At 41.8% G+C, this 17,207-nt stretch overlaps 1 protein-coding gene across 8 annotated transcripts in view; it reads left to right on the plus strand.

The window, feature by feature from the left end:
* APBA2 (amyloid beta precursor protein binding family A member 2) overlaps nucleotides 1–17,207 on the plus strand; it is a 240,583-nt gene that overhangs the window by 215,182 nt on the left and 8,194 nt on the right. For 7 of the 8 annotated variants that reach the window (XM_048868169.2, XM_048868170.2, XM_048868166.2 and 4 more), the window contains 2 exons: nucleotides 933–1,145; nucleotides 7,412–7,531. In XM_048868169.2, the coding sequence (XP_048724126.2) occupies nucleotides 933–1,145; nucleotides 7,412–7,531 (333 nt within the window). The remainder of the gene's footprint in view (nucleotides 1–932; nucleotides 1,146–7,411; nucleotides 7,532–17,207) is intronic. The other variant, XM_048868174.2, reaches the window with a different exon arrangement.

The following is a 17,207-nucleotide window of genomic DNA, read 5'->3' on the forward strand; positions in this document are numbered from 1 at the left end:
ACCTCTGCAGTACCCAGTGAGCCTTCCTGGTTTTTACACACAAGAAATCCCCTTCTGTGTCTCTTCTTAATTTAGAAGACTGACCTGACTGTAGTGATGTAACTGAGCCTTCAGTGCTAAATAGGCTTTGCATAGTACATGTAGCGCAGTCACCGCATTATTTGTTTGGGGAAATGTTCTTATCCAGTATTTTATTAAAGAAGACTTTCAACTTAAAAATCACACTTCTGGTTAGAAACATTATACATCCTGTAATCACAGGTAACCCCCAAGATTACTATATCTGAGAAAAAATAATGACATTTGTATTACAGTAGAACCTTGAGGGGCTAACAGAGATTAGGGCCCATTGTGCTAGGTGCTGTACAAACAGGTAAGATGCACAGAGAAATTAAGTGAATTGGAGAAGGTCACACGTGAAGTCTGTGACAGAGCTGGAAATTGAACCTAGAACTCTTAAATTCCAGTGCCTTAGCAGCAATTCTTAAGATCTCCCCTGAAAGCTGTATTCCAGTGAGGAAAATTATTTCTGTTTATTTAATGAAGCACATTATGTTTAGTCAGTTCCACTGTTTCCCCTGTAGAGTCAGTAGGTTTTTAGTTTCTCCCTTGTTATAAAGGCCTGTCTGAATTACAACAGGTGAGCAGAAGATCCTCTATAAAAATTATTTTAAAGGAATTAGAAAAGAATCAGAGCATCCTATTTAACTGGTGCTAGAAACTGGAATATGTGACAGGTACTCACTTGAAAAAAAAATTAAATTGACTCTCTCTTTTGAAGTAACTTCTCGTGGTTAATAGGAAAGTGATTGATTTAGTTTTCTTTGTAAATGGTTAATTTTAATTAATTAACCACTGAAATAGTAGTGTTTGAAATTCAGAGGAAATGTAATTAACACAAAAACAGTGATTTGTATATATTTTCATTGCAGTTGCAGCTAGAAAAGCAGAAGGGAGAAATTCTCGGGGTTGTGATTGTGGAATCAGGATGGGGATCCATCCTACCCACAGTTATCCTGGCTAACATGATGAATGGAGGCCCTGCAGCTCGTTCAGGGAAACTAAGCATTGGAGACCAGATTATGTCTATTAATGGAACCAGTTTAGTTGGTCTTCCTCTTGCAACATGCCAAGGAATTATAAAGGTACCCAACACTTATATCTGTATACATGCATGTTTGTAGAGTATGAGCCTGCAGAGCTGAGATTGTGTCTTTGTAAAGTGCCCTGCAAATGTCTGACACTTATATGTGTAATAACAATCATTCATGTTGTACTGGTGCAAGATAGACGCAGACATTCCAGGCCTTTCCTTTGAGCAGATTTTAGTAGGGACAAGTGAGTTAAGATTATGTAAGGAAGAAGAGCTGCAAGACTATTTCACAAAGACTAAACAGAGCCAGACCATGCTGCACATATCTCCTAGAGAGGACCACATGTGGACCTCTACACTTACCAATGTGAGGGAAACTCCGCTGTATCCATAACACTATCCATCCTACAAACTATGCAGAAGACTTTCATTTGGAGTCCAGTGTCCATGCAAGTGGAAGGAGTGGTGGACTGGAGGGAGGAGTTGGCAGGTCGTGAGATGAATCAAGTGGATGCACTCTGTCTTCCCCGTAACCGCAGGAAGGTTCCCCAGAGAAGATGCAATCCAAGGTCGTATTATTTTTGGCCACTGTTGCTAGTACAGATTCATATCCACCAGGGTTCGTAGCAGCTGCCAGCTATTGATGACAGCTTGCATTGTGCCATGTAATTCTGATCAGAGCAAGTCGAATTGACCTGGTGCTTAAAGCTCTCATAGACTTTAAGGTCAGAAGGGGCCACCATGACCATCTAGTCTGACCTCCTTCACCACAGAACTTCACCCGCCCACTCCTGTAATTTGCCCATAATCTGGCTGAATTACTGAAATCCTCAAATCTTGATTTTAATAATCCACCATTTATTCTACTTCAGATCAGCAAGTGACCCATGTCCCAATGCTGAAGAGGAAGGCAAAAAAAACTGCAGGGCCTCTGCCAGTGTGACCTGGGGAAAAATTCCTTCTTGATCCCAAATAGGGCAGGGGTTAGACCCTGAGCAAGTGGCGAGACCCACCAGCCAGACACCTGGGAAAGAATACTCTGTAGTAACTCAGAGCCTTCCCCATCTAGTGTCCCATCATTGGCCATTGGAGATATTTGCTAATAGCAGTTATGGATGGGCTATGTTCCATAGTTTCAAAACTGAGCTTGCTAAATTTATGGAGTAGGCAATCTCATCGTAGAGTCCCCAGGCTCCTCATTACTCTTATTAAAAACTGAGGCAAAGTATTTATTTATATATTCATTTAATCCCCATCATCAGTTCTTAGAGGTCCCACTTCTTTCCTTGTTTTCTTTTTATTTATATGGCTAAAGAACTTTTTAACATTGGCTTTAATTTCCTTTGCAAGGTCCAACTCTGCCTGGCTTTTAGCAGTTCTAACTTTTCTTCTATACTTTCTGATCTATGTGAGTTAGTTTTCCTCACTGACCCCTCCCATCTTCCATTCCTTGTAGACTTTCTGCTTTCTCTTAATAACCTATTTGAGGTGCTTGTTCATCCAGTTTGGTCTGCAACCTTCCATATGAATTTTTCTTCTTGCTCGGGATGCAGGCTTCAGATAGTTTATGCAACTTTGACTTAAAGTAATTCCAAGCCTCCTCCACATTCAGATCCTTGAGTTCTTCAGTTGACTTCCCTAACTGATTTTCTCAATTTTTTTCAAGTTTGCCCTTTTGAAATCGGGGGCCCTAGTTGCAGACCTAATTTTGTTTATCCTTGCATTTAGTTTAAACTGAATTAACTCCTGATCACTCAAACCAAGGCTGTCCTCTACAGCCAGTTCTTCTATGAGGTCCTTTCTACTTATCAACACTAAATCTAAAATGGCATCACTTCTTGTTGGTTCGGTGACTGTTTAGTGAAGAAATCTGTCCGATGTCACATCCAGGAATATCTGGGCCCTACCATTATTAGTAGCACTTCTCCTCCAATGTATAACCGGGAAATTTAACATAAGAATGCCCAGTCAGATCAGTTGTCCATATAGCCTAGTGTCCTGTCTTCCGACAAGGGCCAGTGCCAGATGTTTTGAACAGAATAGGGAAATTTATCAAGTGATCTACTACCTGTCATCCAGTCCCAGATTCTGGCAGTTAAAGGTTTAAGGACACCCAGAGCATGGGGTTGAATCCCTGTACACTTGGCTACTTGACATTGATAGACTTATCCTCCATGAACTTATCTAATTCAGTTATATCCAGTTATACTTTTGGCCTTCACAGCATTCCCAGCAACGAATTCCACAGGTTGGCTGTGCACTGTGTGAAGAAGTACTTCTTTATGTTTGTTATTGGGTGACCCCTGGTTCTTGTGTTAAGTGAAAGGATAAATAACACTTCCTGTTCACTTTCTCCACACCATTCATGATTTGAGAGACCTATATCAAATCGACCCTTAGTCATCTCTTTTCTAAGATGAACAGTCCCAGTTTTTTAAATCTCTCCTCATATGAAAGCTGTTCTGTACCCTTATAATTTTTGTTGCCCTTCTCTGTACTTTTTCCAATTCTAATATATCTATTTTGAAATGGGGCTACCAGAACTGCATGTAGTATTCAAGGTATGGGCATACCAGGGATTTATATCATAGCAGTATGATATTTACTGTCTTATTGTCTATCACTGTCCTAGCTTTTTTGACTGCTGCTGCACATTGAGCAGATGTTTTCAGAGAACTATCCACAATGACTCCAAGATCTCTTTCTTGAGTGGTAACAGCTAATTTAGACCCCATCATTTTGTATATATAGTTGGGATTATGTTTTCCGATGTGCTTTATTTTGCATTTATCAGCACTGTATTTCATCTGCCATTTTGTTCCCAGTCACCCAGTTTTGTGAGATCCCTTTGTAACTCTTCACAGTCAGCTTTGGACTTAACTATCTTAAGTCATTTTTTATTGTCTGCAAACTTTGCCACCTCACTGTTTACCCCTTTTTCCAGATCTTTTATGAATATGTTGAACAGCACTAGTCTCGGTACAGATCCCTGGGGGACACCGTTCTTCATCTCTCTTCACTGTGAAAACTGACAGTTTATTCCTACCCTTTCTTTCCTATCTTTTAACCAGTTACTGATCCATGAGAGGACCTTCCCTCTTATCCCATGACTGCTTACTTTGCCTAGGAGCCTTTGGGTTGGGACCTTGTCAGAGGCATTTTGAAAGTCCCAGTACACTGTACCCACCGGATCACCCTTGTCCACATGCTTGTTGACGCCCTCAGAGAATTCTAATAGATTGGTGAGGCATGATTTCCCTTTACAAAAGCCATGTTAAGTCTTCCCCAACATATTGTTAATCTGTGTGTCTGATAATTCTGTTCTTTACTTATAATTTCAACCAATTTGCCCGGTACCTAAGTTAGGCTTACTGGCCTGTAATTGTCAGGATCACCTCTGGAGACTTTTGTAAAAAAACCAGTGGTTTTGTTGTTGTGTGCTTCCTTGCTTGCTGTGTGCCTGCTTTATTGAAGTTTATAGTGTGGTCTATTTGGGGGGATGTGTGCTGAGCCTAGTAGCCTGCAAGGCTGAGAGCTTCCACATGAGGTTCTAGCCTGCCATTCTTTGATCCCTGATCCTTTTCGGATCCCTTTGTCATAAGCAACCAGAGGAGCTAGCGAACAAGAGCAGGAAACAGGAGTTTTCAGAGGGGCTTTAGAGACTGAGCATGACAGCCAGTTACACCTAATAAACATTCTCTAAATTTAGGCCAACACCCCCTTCCCTGGCCCCCTCCCCCACAAAAAGGAAAAGAAAACACACACACAACCCTGCAAGAGTAAAAATCATGCCGGCAGAAGTCCAGCCCCAGAGTGGGAGCTAGCCAGTTTGTTGCACTGAATGCAGCATGTATAATTACCTGCTTTATGGTCAGGTGGCGTATGTGTGCATTTGGTGCAAGCAGCTCATGGCCCCCAGAGATTGAGTACGGGCTCTTGAGAACAGAGTGGCTGAACTGGAGGAGCGAAGGGAGACAGAGAGATACATAGAAGAGACTTTCTGGGATACAATAGAGCGGTCCCATCCCCCATCTGACAGCCTCTGTGCTGTTGAGGAGGATGAAAGTCTGGGAAAAAGAACATCAAGCTGAAGTGGAGGGAAACAATCCCATAGTTGGGACCCTCCTTCCGGATGATGCCATGGTACCTACCCTCTCACACTGAGTATACCTCTTTGGGGGAGGGGACCCCTGTTACTATGAAGAGAGAGGTAATACAAATGGGGGAATTAATTATTAGAAACATAGTTGGTTAGTAAATGACTGGGAGAACAGCATGGTGAATTGCCTGCCGGGCGCAAAGGTTGTGGTCCTCTCAAGGTATCAAGACAGATTTATGTGCAGTGCTTGGCAGGAGCCAGTGGTCATGGTACACATAGGTATGCATGACATAGGGAAATGTAGGAGAGAAAGATCCTGGAAGCCAAATTTAGGCTGCTACATAAGAGATTAAAGTCTAGGAGCTCCACGGTAGCATTCTCTGAAATGCTTCCAGCTATGCGCAGGGCCAGTTAGACGGGTAGAACTGCAGGGTCTCAATGTGTGGATGAGATGTTCGGGGGAGGGATTTAGGTTTGTTAGGAACTGGGGTACCTTTTGGGAAAGGAGGTGCCTATAGAGGGAGGATGGGCTCCACCTAAACCAAAATGGAACCAGTTACTGGCATGTATACTTAAAAGCTCATAGAGGAGTTTTTAAATTAAGGGCTGGGGAAAAGCCAACAGGGGTAGGAGAATCCGTGGTTCGCACAGACACGTCTCTTAGGGGGAGGATTTATTAAAGGGGATACTCTATGTCCTAGTAAAGAGGAGAAGAGAGAAGTTAATAAAGTACAGGTAGGAAATTAATAGAAAAAGTCCAACAAAAGAGAGTCCCATTCAATTACATCACATGAAGGTAAACAACTAAATATTGACAAATTGTATAAGTGCTTGTTTACAAATGTTAGAATTCTTAAGTACTGAGATGGGTGAAGTTGAGTGCCTGGTATTACATGATGATGTTGGTAATTAGTCTGCCATGATCACAAAATTCCCAGTAGTGGTATTTAATTAAAAATACTGAAAAGATCTCTATCCATATCCACATCAGATCCAGGGGATTTGTAGCAGATTCTAAGCACTATCCCAGTGCAACCTCTGTTATGTTTCTTCCCTAAAGTGATTTTGACCCACACGTATGCCATTTTATCCATTCCATCACTTCTAATTTCTTTACAGTCTACCTTGTCATTAATGCACAGTGCTGTTCCACCACCTTTTTCTTTACTTCTGTCTTTCCTGAATAGGACATACCTTCAATACCTGTGTTCCGGCCATGACTACTATTCTACCGTATTTTTGTTATCCCTATATCCTGCACCAGTAGTTCTAGTTCCTTCATTTTGTTACCCAGGCTCCTTGCATTGCTGTACAGACATCTTAGTTGTTTTTGCTTAGCTTCACCCAGATTCTTCGCCTGATTAGGTATAGTCGTTTTACTGCCAGTTAAGCCTACCTAACTTACTGTCAGTGATGTTGGCACTGCCTTTCCTCTTGTTGTCCTTTCTCCTACACTCTGTTGTTCCTTTATCCACTGCTGTATTCTCTTTTATTTGATTTTCCTCCCGGTTAATGTTAAAATCAGGTGTAAAGATTACATGAGCATCTCCCAACGATCTCCCCCGAATTCCTAGTTTAAAGTTCTTTTAATCAGTCAACCTCCATCCCAGAAGTCTCCAAACTTCGGATCTTCTCTTCCATCGGCCCTACCAGTCGGCATGTCATGAAAATGAAACATCTTTTAGGTACCCTCTCCATAACATCCTGTAGCTTCCACTCATCTTTATTGGGAGCCAATCAGAACTACAGCCCACAGTATTGCTAATGCTGTTGGATGTGGTTTGGCGTTAATGATGGTTGGAAAATTTGCGATAATTCATTAGAGCAGAGAAGGCCTTGGCCTCACTACCCCATTTGTAAAATGGAGATTACAGTATCTTAGACACATTGAAGCTGCATCCTTTAACGATTATGAAGGGCTGTGAGATCATTGGATTGAAGGTGCTATCTATATGAGAGTGCATTGTTATTGTTGGTAAGGTTTTAGGATGGTCAGCTGGACTAAGAGTTCAGAAAGAGTCCCTGACTTCTTTCCTCAGGATCAATAGGATAATTTTAATTTAGAGTGGCAGAATGTTCCTTCATATGGGCAGTCCTATGTTAGTTGCAGCTGCAAGCGGGGAGGGGTACAGGGTTTCAAGCTCAGCTACTTCACATACTTCCAGTGAGCACCACTTTAGAACCACTTCAGAAAATGCTAACATTTGGGATTTTTTCAGGGTCTTAAGAACCAGACGCAGGTGAAACTGAACATTGTCAGCTGTCCTCCTGTTACAACCGTCCTCATAAAACGACCAGACCTGAAATACCAGCTGGGCTTCAGTGTACAGAATGGAATTGTAAGTTTGTACTTTAATTGTTATGGCTTTTATGTGGAAACATGTTAAAAAGCTAAATAACTGGAGTATTTAAAAAAAAAAAACAAATTGTGTGCTTTGTGTGCACTTTGAACCTTTTGAGCTTCCTGGTTTATAAAGACAGGTTTCAGAGTAACAGCCGTGTTAGTCTGTATTCGCAAAAAGGAAAGGAGTACTTGTGACTGTCCAGTTTGACCAATGTACATGGCAGAGGGGCATTGCTGGCACATGAAGAAAAGGAGTACTTGTGGCACCTTAGAGACTAACCAATTTATTTGAGCATGAGCTTTCGTGAGCTACAGCTCACTTCATCAGATGTGTACCGTGGAAACTGCAGCAGACTTTATATACACACAGAGAATATGAAACAATATCTCCTCCCACCCCACTGTCCTGCTGGTAATAGCTTATCTAAAGTGATCAACAGGTGGGCCATTTCCAGCACAAATCCAGGTTTTCTCACCCTCCACCCCCCCCCCCCCCAAATTCACTCTCCTGCTGGTGCTAGCCCATCCAAAGTGACAACTCTTTACATAATCAAGTCGGGCTATTTCCTGCATAGATCCAGGTTTTCTCACATCCCCCCCACCCCCATACACACACAAACTCACTCTCCTGCTGGTAATAGCTCATCTAAACTGACCACTCTCCAAGTTTAAATCCAAGTTAAACCAGAACATCTGGGGGGGGGGGGGTAGGAAAAAAACAAGAGGAAACAGGCTACCTTGCATAATGACTTAGCCACTCCCAGTCTCTATTTAAGCCTAAATTAATAGTATCCAATTTGCAAATGAATTCCAATTCAGCAGTTTCTCGCTGGAGTCTGGATTTGAAGTTTTTTTGTTTTAAGATAGCGACCTTCATGTCTGTGATTGCGTGACCAGAGAGATTGAAGTGTTCTCCAACTGGTTTATGAATGTTGTAATTCTTGACATCTGATTTGTGTCCATTTATTCTTTTACGTAGAGACTGTCCAGTTTGACCAATGTACATGGCAGAGGGGCATTGCTGGCACATGATGGCATATATCACATTGGTGGATGTGCAGGTGAACGAGCCTCTGATAGTGTGGCTGATGTTATTAGGCCCTGTGATGGTGTCCCCTGAATAGATATGTGGGCACAATTGGCAACGGGCTTTGTTGCAAGGATAAGTTCCTGGGTTAGTGGTTCTGTTGTGTGGTATGTGGTTGTTGGTGAGTATTTGCTTCAGGTTGCGGGGCTGTCTGTAGGCAAGGACTGGCCTGTCTCCCAAGACTTGTGAGAGTGTTGGGTCATCCTTTAGGATAGGTTGTAGATCCTTAATAATGCGTTGGAGGGGTTTTAGTTGGGGGCTGAAGGTGACCGCTAGTGGCGTTCTGTTATTTTCTTTGTTAGGCCTGTCCTGTAGTAGGTAACTTCTGGGAACTCTTCTGGCTCTATCAATCTGTTTCTTTACTTCTGCAGGTGGGTATTGTAGTTGTAAGAAAGCTTGACAGAGATCTTGTAGGTGTTTGTCTCTGTCTGAGGGGTTGGAGCAAATGCGGTTGTATCGCAGAGCTTGGCTGTAGACGATGGATCGTGTGGTGTGGTCAGGGTGAAAGCTGGAGGCATGCAGGTAGGAATAGCGGTCAGTAGGTTTCCGGTATAGGGTGGTGTTTATGTGACCATTGTTTATTGGACACTACAGTGCTAATATTAATTTAGGCTTAAATAGAGACTGGGAGTGGCTAAGTCATTATGCAAGGTAGCCTGTTTCCTCTTGTTTTTTCCTACCCCCCCCCCCAGATGTTCTGGTTTAACTTGGATTTAAACTTGGAGAGTGGTCAGTTTGGATGAGCTATTACCAGCAGGAGAGTGAGTTTGTGTGTGTATGGGGGTGGGGGGGATGTGAGAAAACCTGGATTTGTGCAGGAAATAGCCCGACTTGATTATGTAAAGAGTTGTCACTTTGGATGGGCTAGCACCAGCAGGAGAGTGAATTTGTGTGGGGGGGTGGAGGGTGAGAAAACCTGGATTTGTGCTGGAAATGGCCCACCTGATGATCACTTTAGATAAGCTATTACCAGCAGGACAGTGGGGTGGGAAGAGGTATTGTATCATATTCTCTGTGTATATATAAAGTCTGCTGCAGTTTCCACGATATGCATCCGATGAAGTGAGCTGTAGCTCACGAAAGCTCATGCTCAAATAAATTGGTTAGTCTCTAAGGTGCCACAAGTACTCCTTTTCTTTCTGGTTTATAAAGTAGCCTTGCAAAGCAGTATATGCAGAGGCAGAATGTTACATCTGTATGTTGTGGAGATAAGTGTGTGTGTGTATGTAATGTTGTTCGTTGTAGGACGTACTCAAATGCAAGTAAATGTTTGATTTTTAGGAGATTGGATGTCCTAGCATCTGTCTAGCAGAAGGAACAGATGGGAGGGTGAGAGAAGTAAAGCAGCAGTCAAGGACGTGACAGGCTGTTGATGTGGGGCATGCAGTGCAGTTAGGCTGTGCCAGTTGTTGAGGTCAGTGAGACCTGAATTCACAAGCATAAGTCCCATCCCTGAAGTATTCATTGCTGCTGATGGGCTTGAAGAGAAGGGGCTGTTCATAGCCAGTGAAAATTTGTGTAGAGCCTGTAGGTGTGCTTGAGTCATAATCACTCAATAACTAAGACCATCATGCCATCAGGATCTCTGTTTTCTGAGAAAATTCAGTTTGTCTGATCTGTACCCATATTTCACAAACACAGGGCCTCTATTTTTGCATTTTGATCCCTTGATTTACCAAATCTTCTTATTAAATCTACTGTTCATCGACATCCTTAAATCTACCACCCCTTTGTGCTTCCTCTCATGTACTATATGCCATATCCTTCACTTAGCTCTATGTACGATGTGGTGCTATGCCCGGTAAAACCTTTTCATTAGCAATATAACTTTAAATGTTGTTTGCAACGTCTGGGGTGCTTCCGCATTCTAGGAATAAAGAATATTCTCATCACATTGTAAATAAAAGGAGAAGCATTGAATGGCAAGTTTTAGAGATTGTGCCCAATGCACATGCAGTGGAACTTGCTTACATTGGAGCCTTTGGAGAAAAGGGTTAATTTTCAGAGGAGTTTCACAATAAATAGAGCATCCATTATTTAAAAGAGGGAGCTGGGAATATGCCTGCTTCTCATCTTCCATCCACCCTGCCAGTATGATAGCTTTTTGCCTACAACTGCCACTTTTACTCTGTGGTTTAGCCATGGTGATGGGTTTTTTGATCCTCTTAACGGCTTGTTTTATTTAAGGTGTACATTTAATTTGAGCCTCTGTTATGGTGTTTTTAAATAGTTTTTCCATGCAGCTTGCAGGCATTTGACTCTTGTGACTGTTCTTTTTAATTTCTGTTTAACTAGCCTCCTCATTTTTGTGTAGTTCCCCCTTTTGAAGTTAAATGCTACTTGTGGTAGGCTTCTTTGGTATTTTCTCCCCTACAGGGATGTTACATTTAAATTACATTATGGTCACTAGTACTAGGTGGTTCAGCTGTCTTCACCTCTTGGAGCAGATCATATGATCTATTTAAGATCAAGTCAGGAAATACCTCTCCCCTTGTGGGTCCAGGATTAGCTGCTTCAAGAAGCACACATTAATGTACCCAGTCTATCTGGAAATAGTTGAAATCCCCCATTATTATTGTTTTTTGTTTGTTTTTGTAGCCTTTCTAATCTCTCTGAGTATTTCACAGTCACTGTCACCATCCTGGCCAGGTGGTCAGTAGTATATTCCTGTTGCTATGCTCTGACTAGTCAAGCATGGGATTTCTGTCTATAAAGATTCTTTGTTACTGTTCGATTCATTTAAGATTTTTTTATTAAATTTGACTCTATGCTTTTTTCACATATAGGGCCACTCCCACACCAGTGTGACCTCTTGTATGTTTTGTACCCTGTTATTACTGTGTCCCATTGATAATCATTGTGCTACCAAGTTTCTGTAATGCCTATTATATCAATGTCCTCATTTAATACCAGGAACTCAAGTTCACCCATCTTAGTATTTAGCCTTCTAGAACTGTATACAAACACTTGTCAATATTTAGTCGTCTGCTTTCATGTGATGTAATTGAATGAGAATCTCTTTCGTTGGACTGTTTCTCTTCAATTGCTACCTGTACTTCAGCAACTTGTATCCTCTCCTCTTTACTAGGATATAGAGAATCCTGTTTAATAAATCTTCCCTTAAGGGATGTGTCTGTCTGAACTGTTTGCTCCTCCACACCTGTCGGCTTTCATAGTTCCCCTCTGAATCCCTCCGAAGCAGTTCTGGAGTGAGCTTGGGCAGAAGTGGGGAGGAATGGGCACAGGTGGGAGCATGTGAATTATTTCTCCCAACTCAAGTGAGAAAAGATAATACAGCCTGAGGCACAGTCTGTATTTCTCTTCCCCTTGCCACTTCCTCACCTTCTTCACCTCCACACACTTACCACCTTAAGTGAACTTTTAGTGTCACAGCTGTTTCAGTTCATGGTGGTTTGGCTCCACCTAGTGGACATTTACCATGTTCACCGTTTAGTATATGGTCACAATTCAGTTTGAGTTCATCTCAACATTTACGTTAGTGCTCAAAATGAAGTATACCAAATTCACCAAACAAGTCTCAGAATTTATAGTAAGCGGTGAAGAATAAGAAGGCCCTGCAACACAATTCAGTTATGAGAAGTCACAGTTTGGATTTGCAGGCCAATAACTGGCACACATGTACTCTGTTTGATTTATATTTTAAAATATATTACTGTAATAATGCAACTCTCTTATCATTTACTCTTCACATTTTAGAAAGCAGAATTTTCTAATTACCAGATATGTAATTATAACGGATCACTGGGCTGAAAAAAAAATACTCAGGCACTTTTTCCTCTTGATTCAGCATTAGCTTAGAGAAGGGATAACTTGCTTGAATGGCTATCAATTAAATATCCTCCACTTCTGTGCCATTATCTTGTTATGCATGCATCTGCTAGTTATTTACATGCCTCATCAGAACACAGGCTTGCTGTATTTGCCTTCATTCTGCATATCTCCTTTGTGCAGGATGTAAAGCCATTAAATTCCTGAATGGTCTGTAAACAACCTGAATGTATTAAGGCAAAAAGGCTTTTTAGGCTGGATTTTGTTCCCATAGCACATTAGGCAGACATGTACAGGTGGGAAAGATGAAAAATAGGCAACTGCAACACTTCCCTATCTCTGTAGGATTTCATTTCCTTGCTCAATGCAGAGATGTGCTCTGCGAGACACTTTCTGGCGCTCTGCGAACAGTTGGCTGGTCAGATTGTGCTAGCTTCCCTGGTTTCCAGCTGAGAGAACCAGAGCAAACGGAAGGAGATGAAAGGAGCAGAAGTAGAAAGTGTAGAACAAAAGCAAACCGTTCTTGCTCCAAAGTCAGCTAAAAATGCATACATGATGGAAGCAGTGGCTGTAGTTGCCACAGGGATGTTGCGCCATCATGAATGGGGAGGGAGGTGAACATGAGACAGTCTCTCAAGATGTGGTTAACCTTTTGTGCAAAAGCTTCGGAGCCACTTGCTTAGAAATGATGGTGGCATTTAAATGTAATAATTCCCCTCTAATTTCATTATGTTTGTGGTTCATGGGTTATATCAGGTTGGTTTGTGTCCAATCCTATCTTTACTATTGATATTTATCACTTTTCATCTGTAATCTCAAAGATCTTTTCAAAAGAGGGGTTCTGTTTTAAAAGTGCAGTAAAATGGCTGTATCTTAGCAAGTGATTAATATTTTATTTTTTCCTTCATCTTACGCTTATATATAGGGAATTCCCCCCTTTCATTTATATTTAAGATATATACTTAACAAAATGTGTGCTACAGGATTTAAATACATGCAGTACCTAACATTCAAAATGATTTCAGTGAAAAAATAAACTATGTATCAGGGTTTAGCCATTTGCTCTGAATAAATGGTTGAAGAGCAAAGAATTTAACTGGAAGAGTTTTACTCTTAATATATTACAGTCTGTTCATTACACAGTGGGCAAACTGGAATAAAACTCGTTATTTATGTAAGTGCTAAGGTTTTCCCTATTACAGCTTGTCACTTAACACTAGTGGAAAATCTGTAACAGATGAAAAAACCATACAGATTTAGTTCTATCTTTGTTCTGCTACCCCACCCCCCACCCCCCGAAAATAGGATATAGGCTCTTGCTCACGAGAATTAGATCCAGATGAATCATGCTTTATTTAATCATCTCCAGGGCTGTCACCATGTTCAACAATACAGCAAACTATAGACATCCTGGCTCAGTACACCTTTGCCTGAACTTCGTTAATGGTAGTATCCCCTTTCTGAACTTGCCAATTGAATCTGGTAGTGTGGCCACATGGACTACAAGGGGTATGCTGCCATGTATCTTGAGTTCTGATGGAAGCTTAACAAGCTAAAAATGATAAATTTTCTGGTTTAGGTTGTATTCATTCTGGAGATAGCTAATAAAGTCATATTGATCTGAATCTATTTTTGGGGAAGGGAGGGGTGATTTTGGGGTAGCATATTTTAGCCCAGGATGCTTAATGAAGACTAGCTGTTTAAAGTAGAAGGTTAATTTTAGATTTCAGTTCTGTCTGGTGTGCGTGTAGGCCCTAAATGGTACATAGGCTTTGTGCTGGCCTTATGCACAGGGGTGAATTGCACCTGTTGCTGTCAAAGTCCATTGTGATAGTCAGTGCTGGATTTTCCTGGGCTGTCTGGGAAGAAGCATGTCATTCTCCACCCTTCTCCCTTCCTACATATAGATAGGTCACCCCTCACCTCCATGTGCCCATGGCGCGCCACTTGCCCAAAACCCTCACCCACTCACCTGTTTGTGAGGCTGCACGGCCTCAGCTAGACCAAAGCCTGGCCTGGATCAGGAAGCCAGGAGGTAGGGCCAAAGCACAACTTTCTAAGCAGTGTGCGGTGTAAGGCAGTTAGGCCATTCATTCTCTCCCCACTGGTGCTGGATTTAGATGCAATGAAGAATTTAAGTGATCCTCTGACCAGCAGCTGTCTGCGTGGTGTGGGGGCCCTATTACACACATGCCTAATGCTGCCACTGTCTTTAATGCATGAGACACAGGTTCACACTCTCCGTATTTTCCTGAAGTTCTACAATCAGGCTCACCCCATTGTCACTGTATGGCCTCCTTTGAGGAACTAATGTCACTTAACTTCCTAGTTACCAGAGAGTGTTCATTACAGTGGTGCATTTAGCATTTTCCCCCACCAAGACTCAGTGCTTCTTCTCTGCAATGGGCCCTGCCTCCGATGGCCAGCGACTGAGAAGTCCAAAAGGCTGCCTTGCATCACAGTCACTTGCAAATATAGGAGCAGCAGCATAGGTCAATGCTTAAAGCACAGAACTAGAGATAGAAAGATCTGTGCCTATTGTTATGGTTCTGTTGACACCCACCAAGTGCAAGATCCTGGTTAGATCCTTGCCCTGGTTAGATGAGACTCTAAAATGAGGGTAAAATATTACTGTTTTCCCTCACTGCTTTCCTATTGTGAAGGTTTTTAATTGTCTGATGTTTGTAAAGCGCTATCAGAGCATCAGATGGAATATGCCACAGAAATACCACTGCCTTTGTGCTACAGTGCTGACAGTTCACCTTTCCGTTTGCTTCTCAAAGCATGTACTGGAAGTGGACCTGTTGTCTGCAGTTTTTTATAGTGAGGAAAATGTATTTACAGGGTTCTTTGGGGCACATGATGGCTTTTTCCTGTGTGATTATTATGTACAAATTCCCTGTGGCAGGTAATAAACTTCTAATTTTATGGAAAAATATTGTTTTGATAGAGAGCTGTACTAAATGGATGTACTGCAGTCTGGAAGATTTTGTCATCTGTGTGATGAGAAGGTAAAAACTGTCTGAAAATTATATGTTCCATGGGAGTGAAATCAAGGTTGCAATTCTGTGGATGGCTCTGCTGGCTCCTTTAACCATGAAAGGGTTGCTGAAGTGGTTTATGAACCACAGCAGAACCCTGAAATCTAATTACAGCCTATGCGTTCGATGGCACAGCTCATACTGTTATTTACAGTACAGACGAAAATATCTTTCAAAGGCTGAAGGAGGCTGTTTTCACAAACAAGGAGCAATGACTACAGAGGCATTTTCTCTCCCTTACATTGTGTGAGCTTTGACAGAATAGGAAAGGATTCCATTGTTTGTGGCATTGTATTTAAAGAGAGAGGGTTCTAAGGAAATTGCCAATATTGTGAGGATATTTTTCATCCACACAAAGCCTTTCAACTCAGGCACTTCCACTGCTTCCAGCTTGCCCCATTGCCAGTGTATTGTGTCTGTATCTGAATTAGACTGTAAAGTCCTTGGGACACATGCCATGTTTTATGATGCTTCTATTTAGCACTGAACAAAATGCCCAGAGCTCAACAAATAAATAATAATAATGCTTGCCATGTGGTTATAATAAGGATAGTGACTGCAAAAATTGTCAGCATGGGGTTCCATACAGTATTGGGGGGGAGGGATAGCTCAGTGGTTTGAGCATTGGCCTGCTAAACCCAGGGTTGTGAGTTCAGTCCTTGAGGGGGCCATTTAGGAATCTGGGGCAAAAATTGGGGATTGGTCCTGCTTTGAGCAGAGGGTTGGACTAGATGACCTCCTGACGTCCCTTCCGACCCAGATATTCTATGATTCTTTCTCAGCTAAGATCACCTTTTTTCTCAATTTACAAATCAAAAGACAATTTTACTATTGTTCTCAGTTTGCAAAAGGTAAACCGTTCAGTTTTTAAAATCTCAGCTCTGCTAACTGCACCTCCGATCTACAAAATCAAGCTGTGGCCTTCCTGCCTCTTACCAGGAGACAGAATAGACCCCAGCACTGTCTTCTGCATAGTGTTGACTATGAAAAAAGACAAAATTTACTACACTCCCTACTCGACCGTAGCTGATATACTGCTGTTACTTGTCTGTTAGAAATAGAGGGGGGTGAGTGTGGTATCTCAGATACTCCTGTTTGGGAACTGCTGGTAAACCTTTTTGTAGTGGTGATCACGGATACTGTCTTTGCTCTGCACTGCTTTGTTTAGAGCAGTGGAGTAAGGAGATATGTCAGACACATGAAAGGAAAACTATTGACTTGGTGCCATTGTCATGTGTATATTTTTCTGTCCATCTCTAAGAATTTCTGTCTTAATGTAAAATCTGCGTCTTTGTTCCTGTTCCAAATATGCATTGTATTTTTTTCTTTGACTCTGAAGGGCCAAATTTTTAGCCTTCCTTCACATGCATGCAACGTAAGTATACCTGATTAAATAAAATAGTTATGCAGTATAGAAAATTGCACTCCATTTCAAGCAGGGCATACGGATTTTGCATGTCTTTGGAATTTATGAATCTGAAAAAGGGCATATTAGAAGCAAGATTAATCTCGTTTTATCTGAGTGAACTGAATATTCTTGGTATGCAGCTAGACTTTGGGGTTAGGATCACAATTCTCCAGCTCTGGGCAGGCCTGCCTTGAGAGCAAAGTGTTAGCTAACTGAGTCTCCAGTGGTGTGGGGCGGATGGAACACACGTGGGGTAATTAATTAATAGCTCCAGGGTAGTGTAAGTATAGTAGCTATTACTAGAGAACTGTTGGTACAGAAGCAGAGTTACTGCTTTGAAGGGCAG

The sequence above is a fragment of the Caretta caretta genome, chromosome 10, assembly GCF_965140235.1.
Source record: "Caretta caretta isolate rCarCar2 chromosome 10, rCarCar1.hap1, whole genome shotgun sequence".
Taxonomy (NCBI): Eukaryota; Metazoa; Chordata; order Testudines; family Cheloniidae; genus Caretta; species Caretta caretta.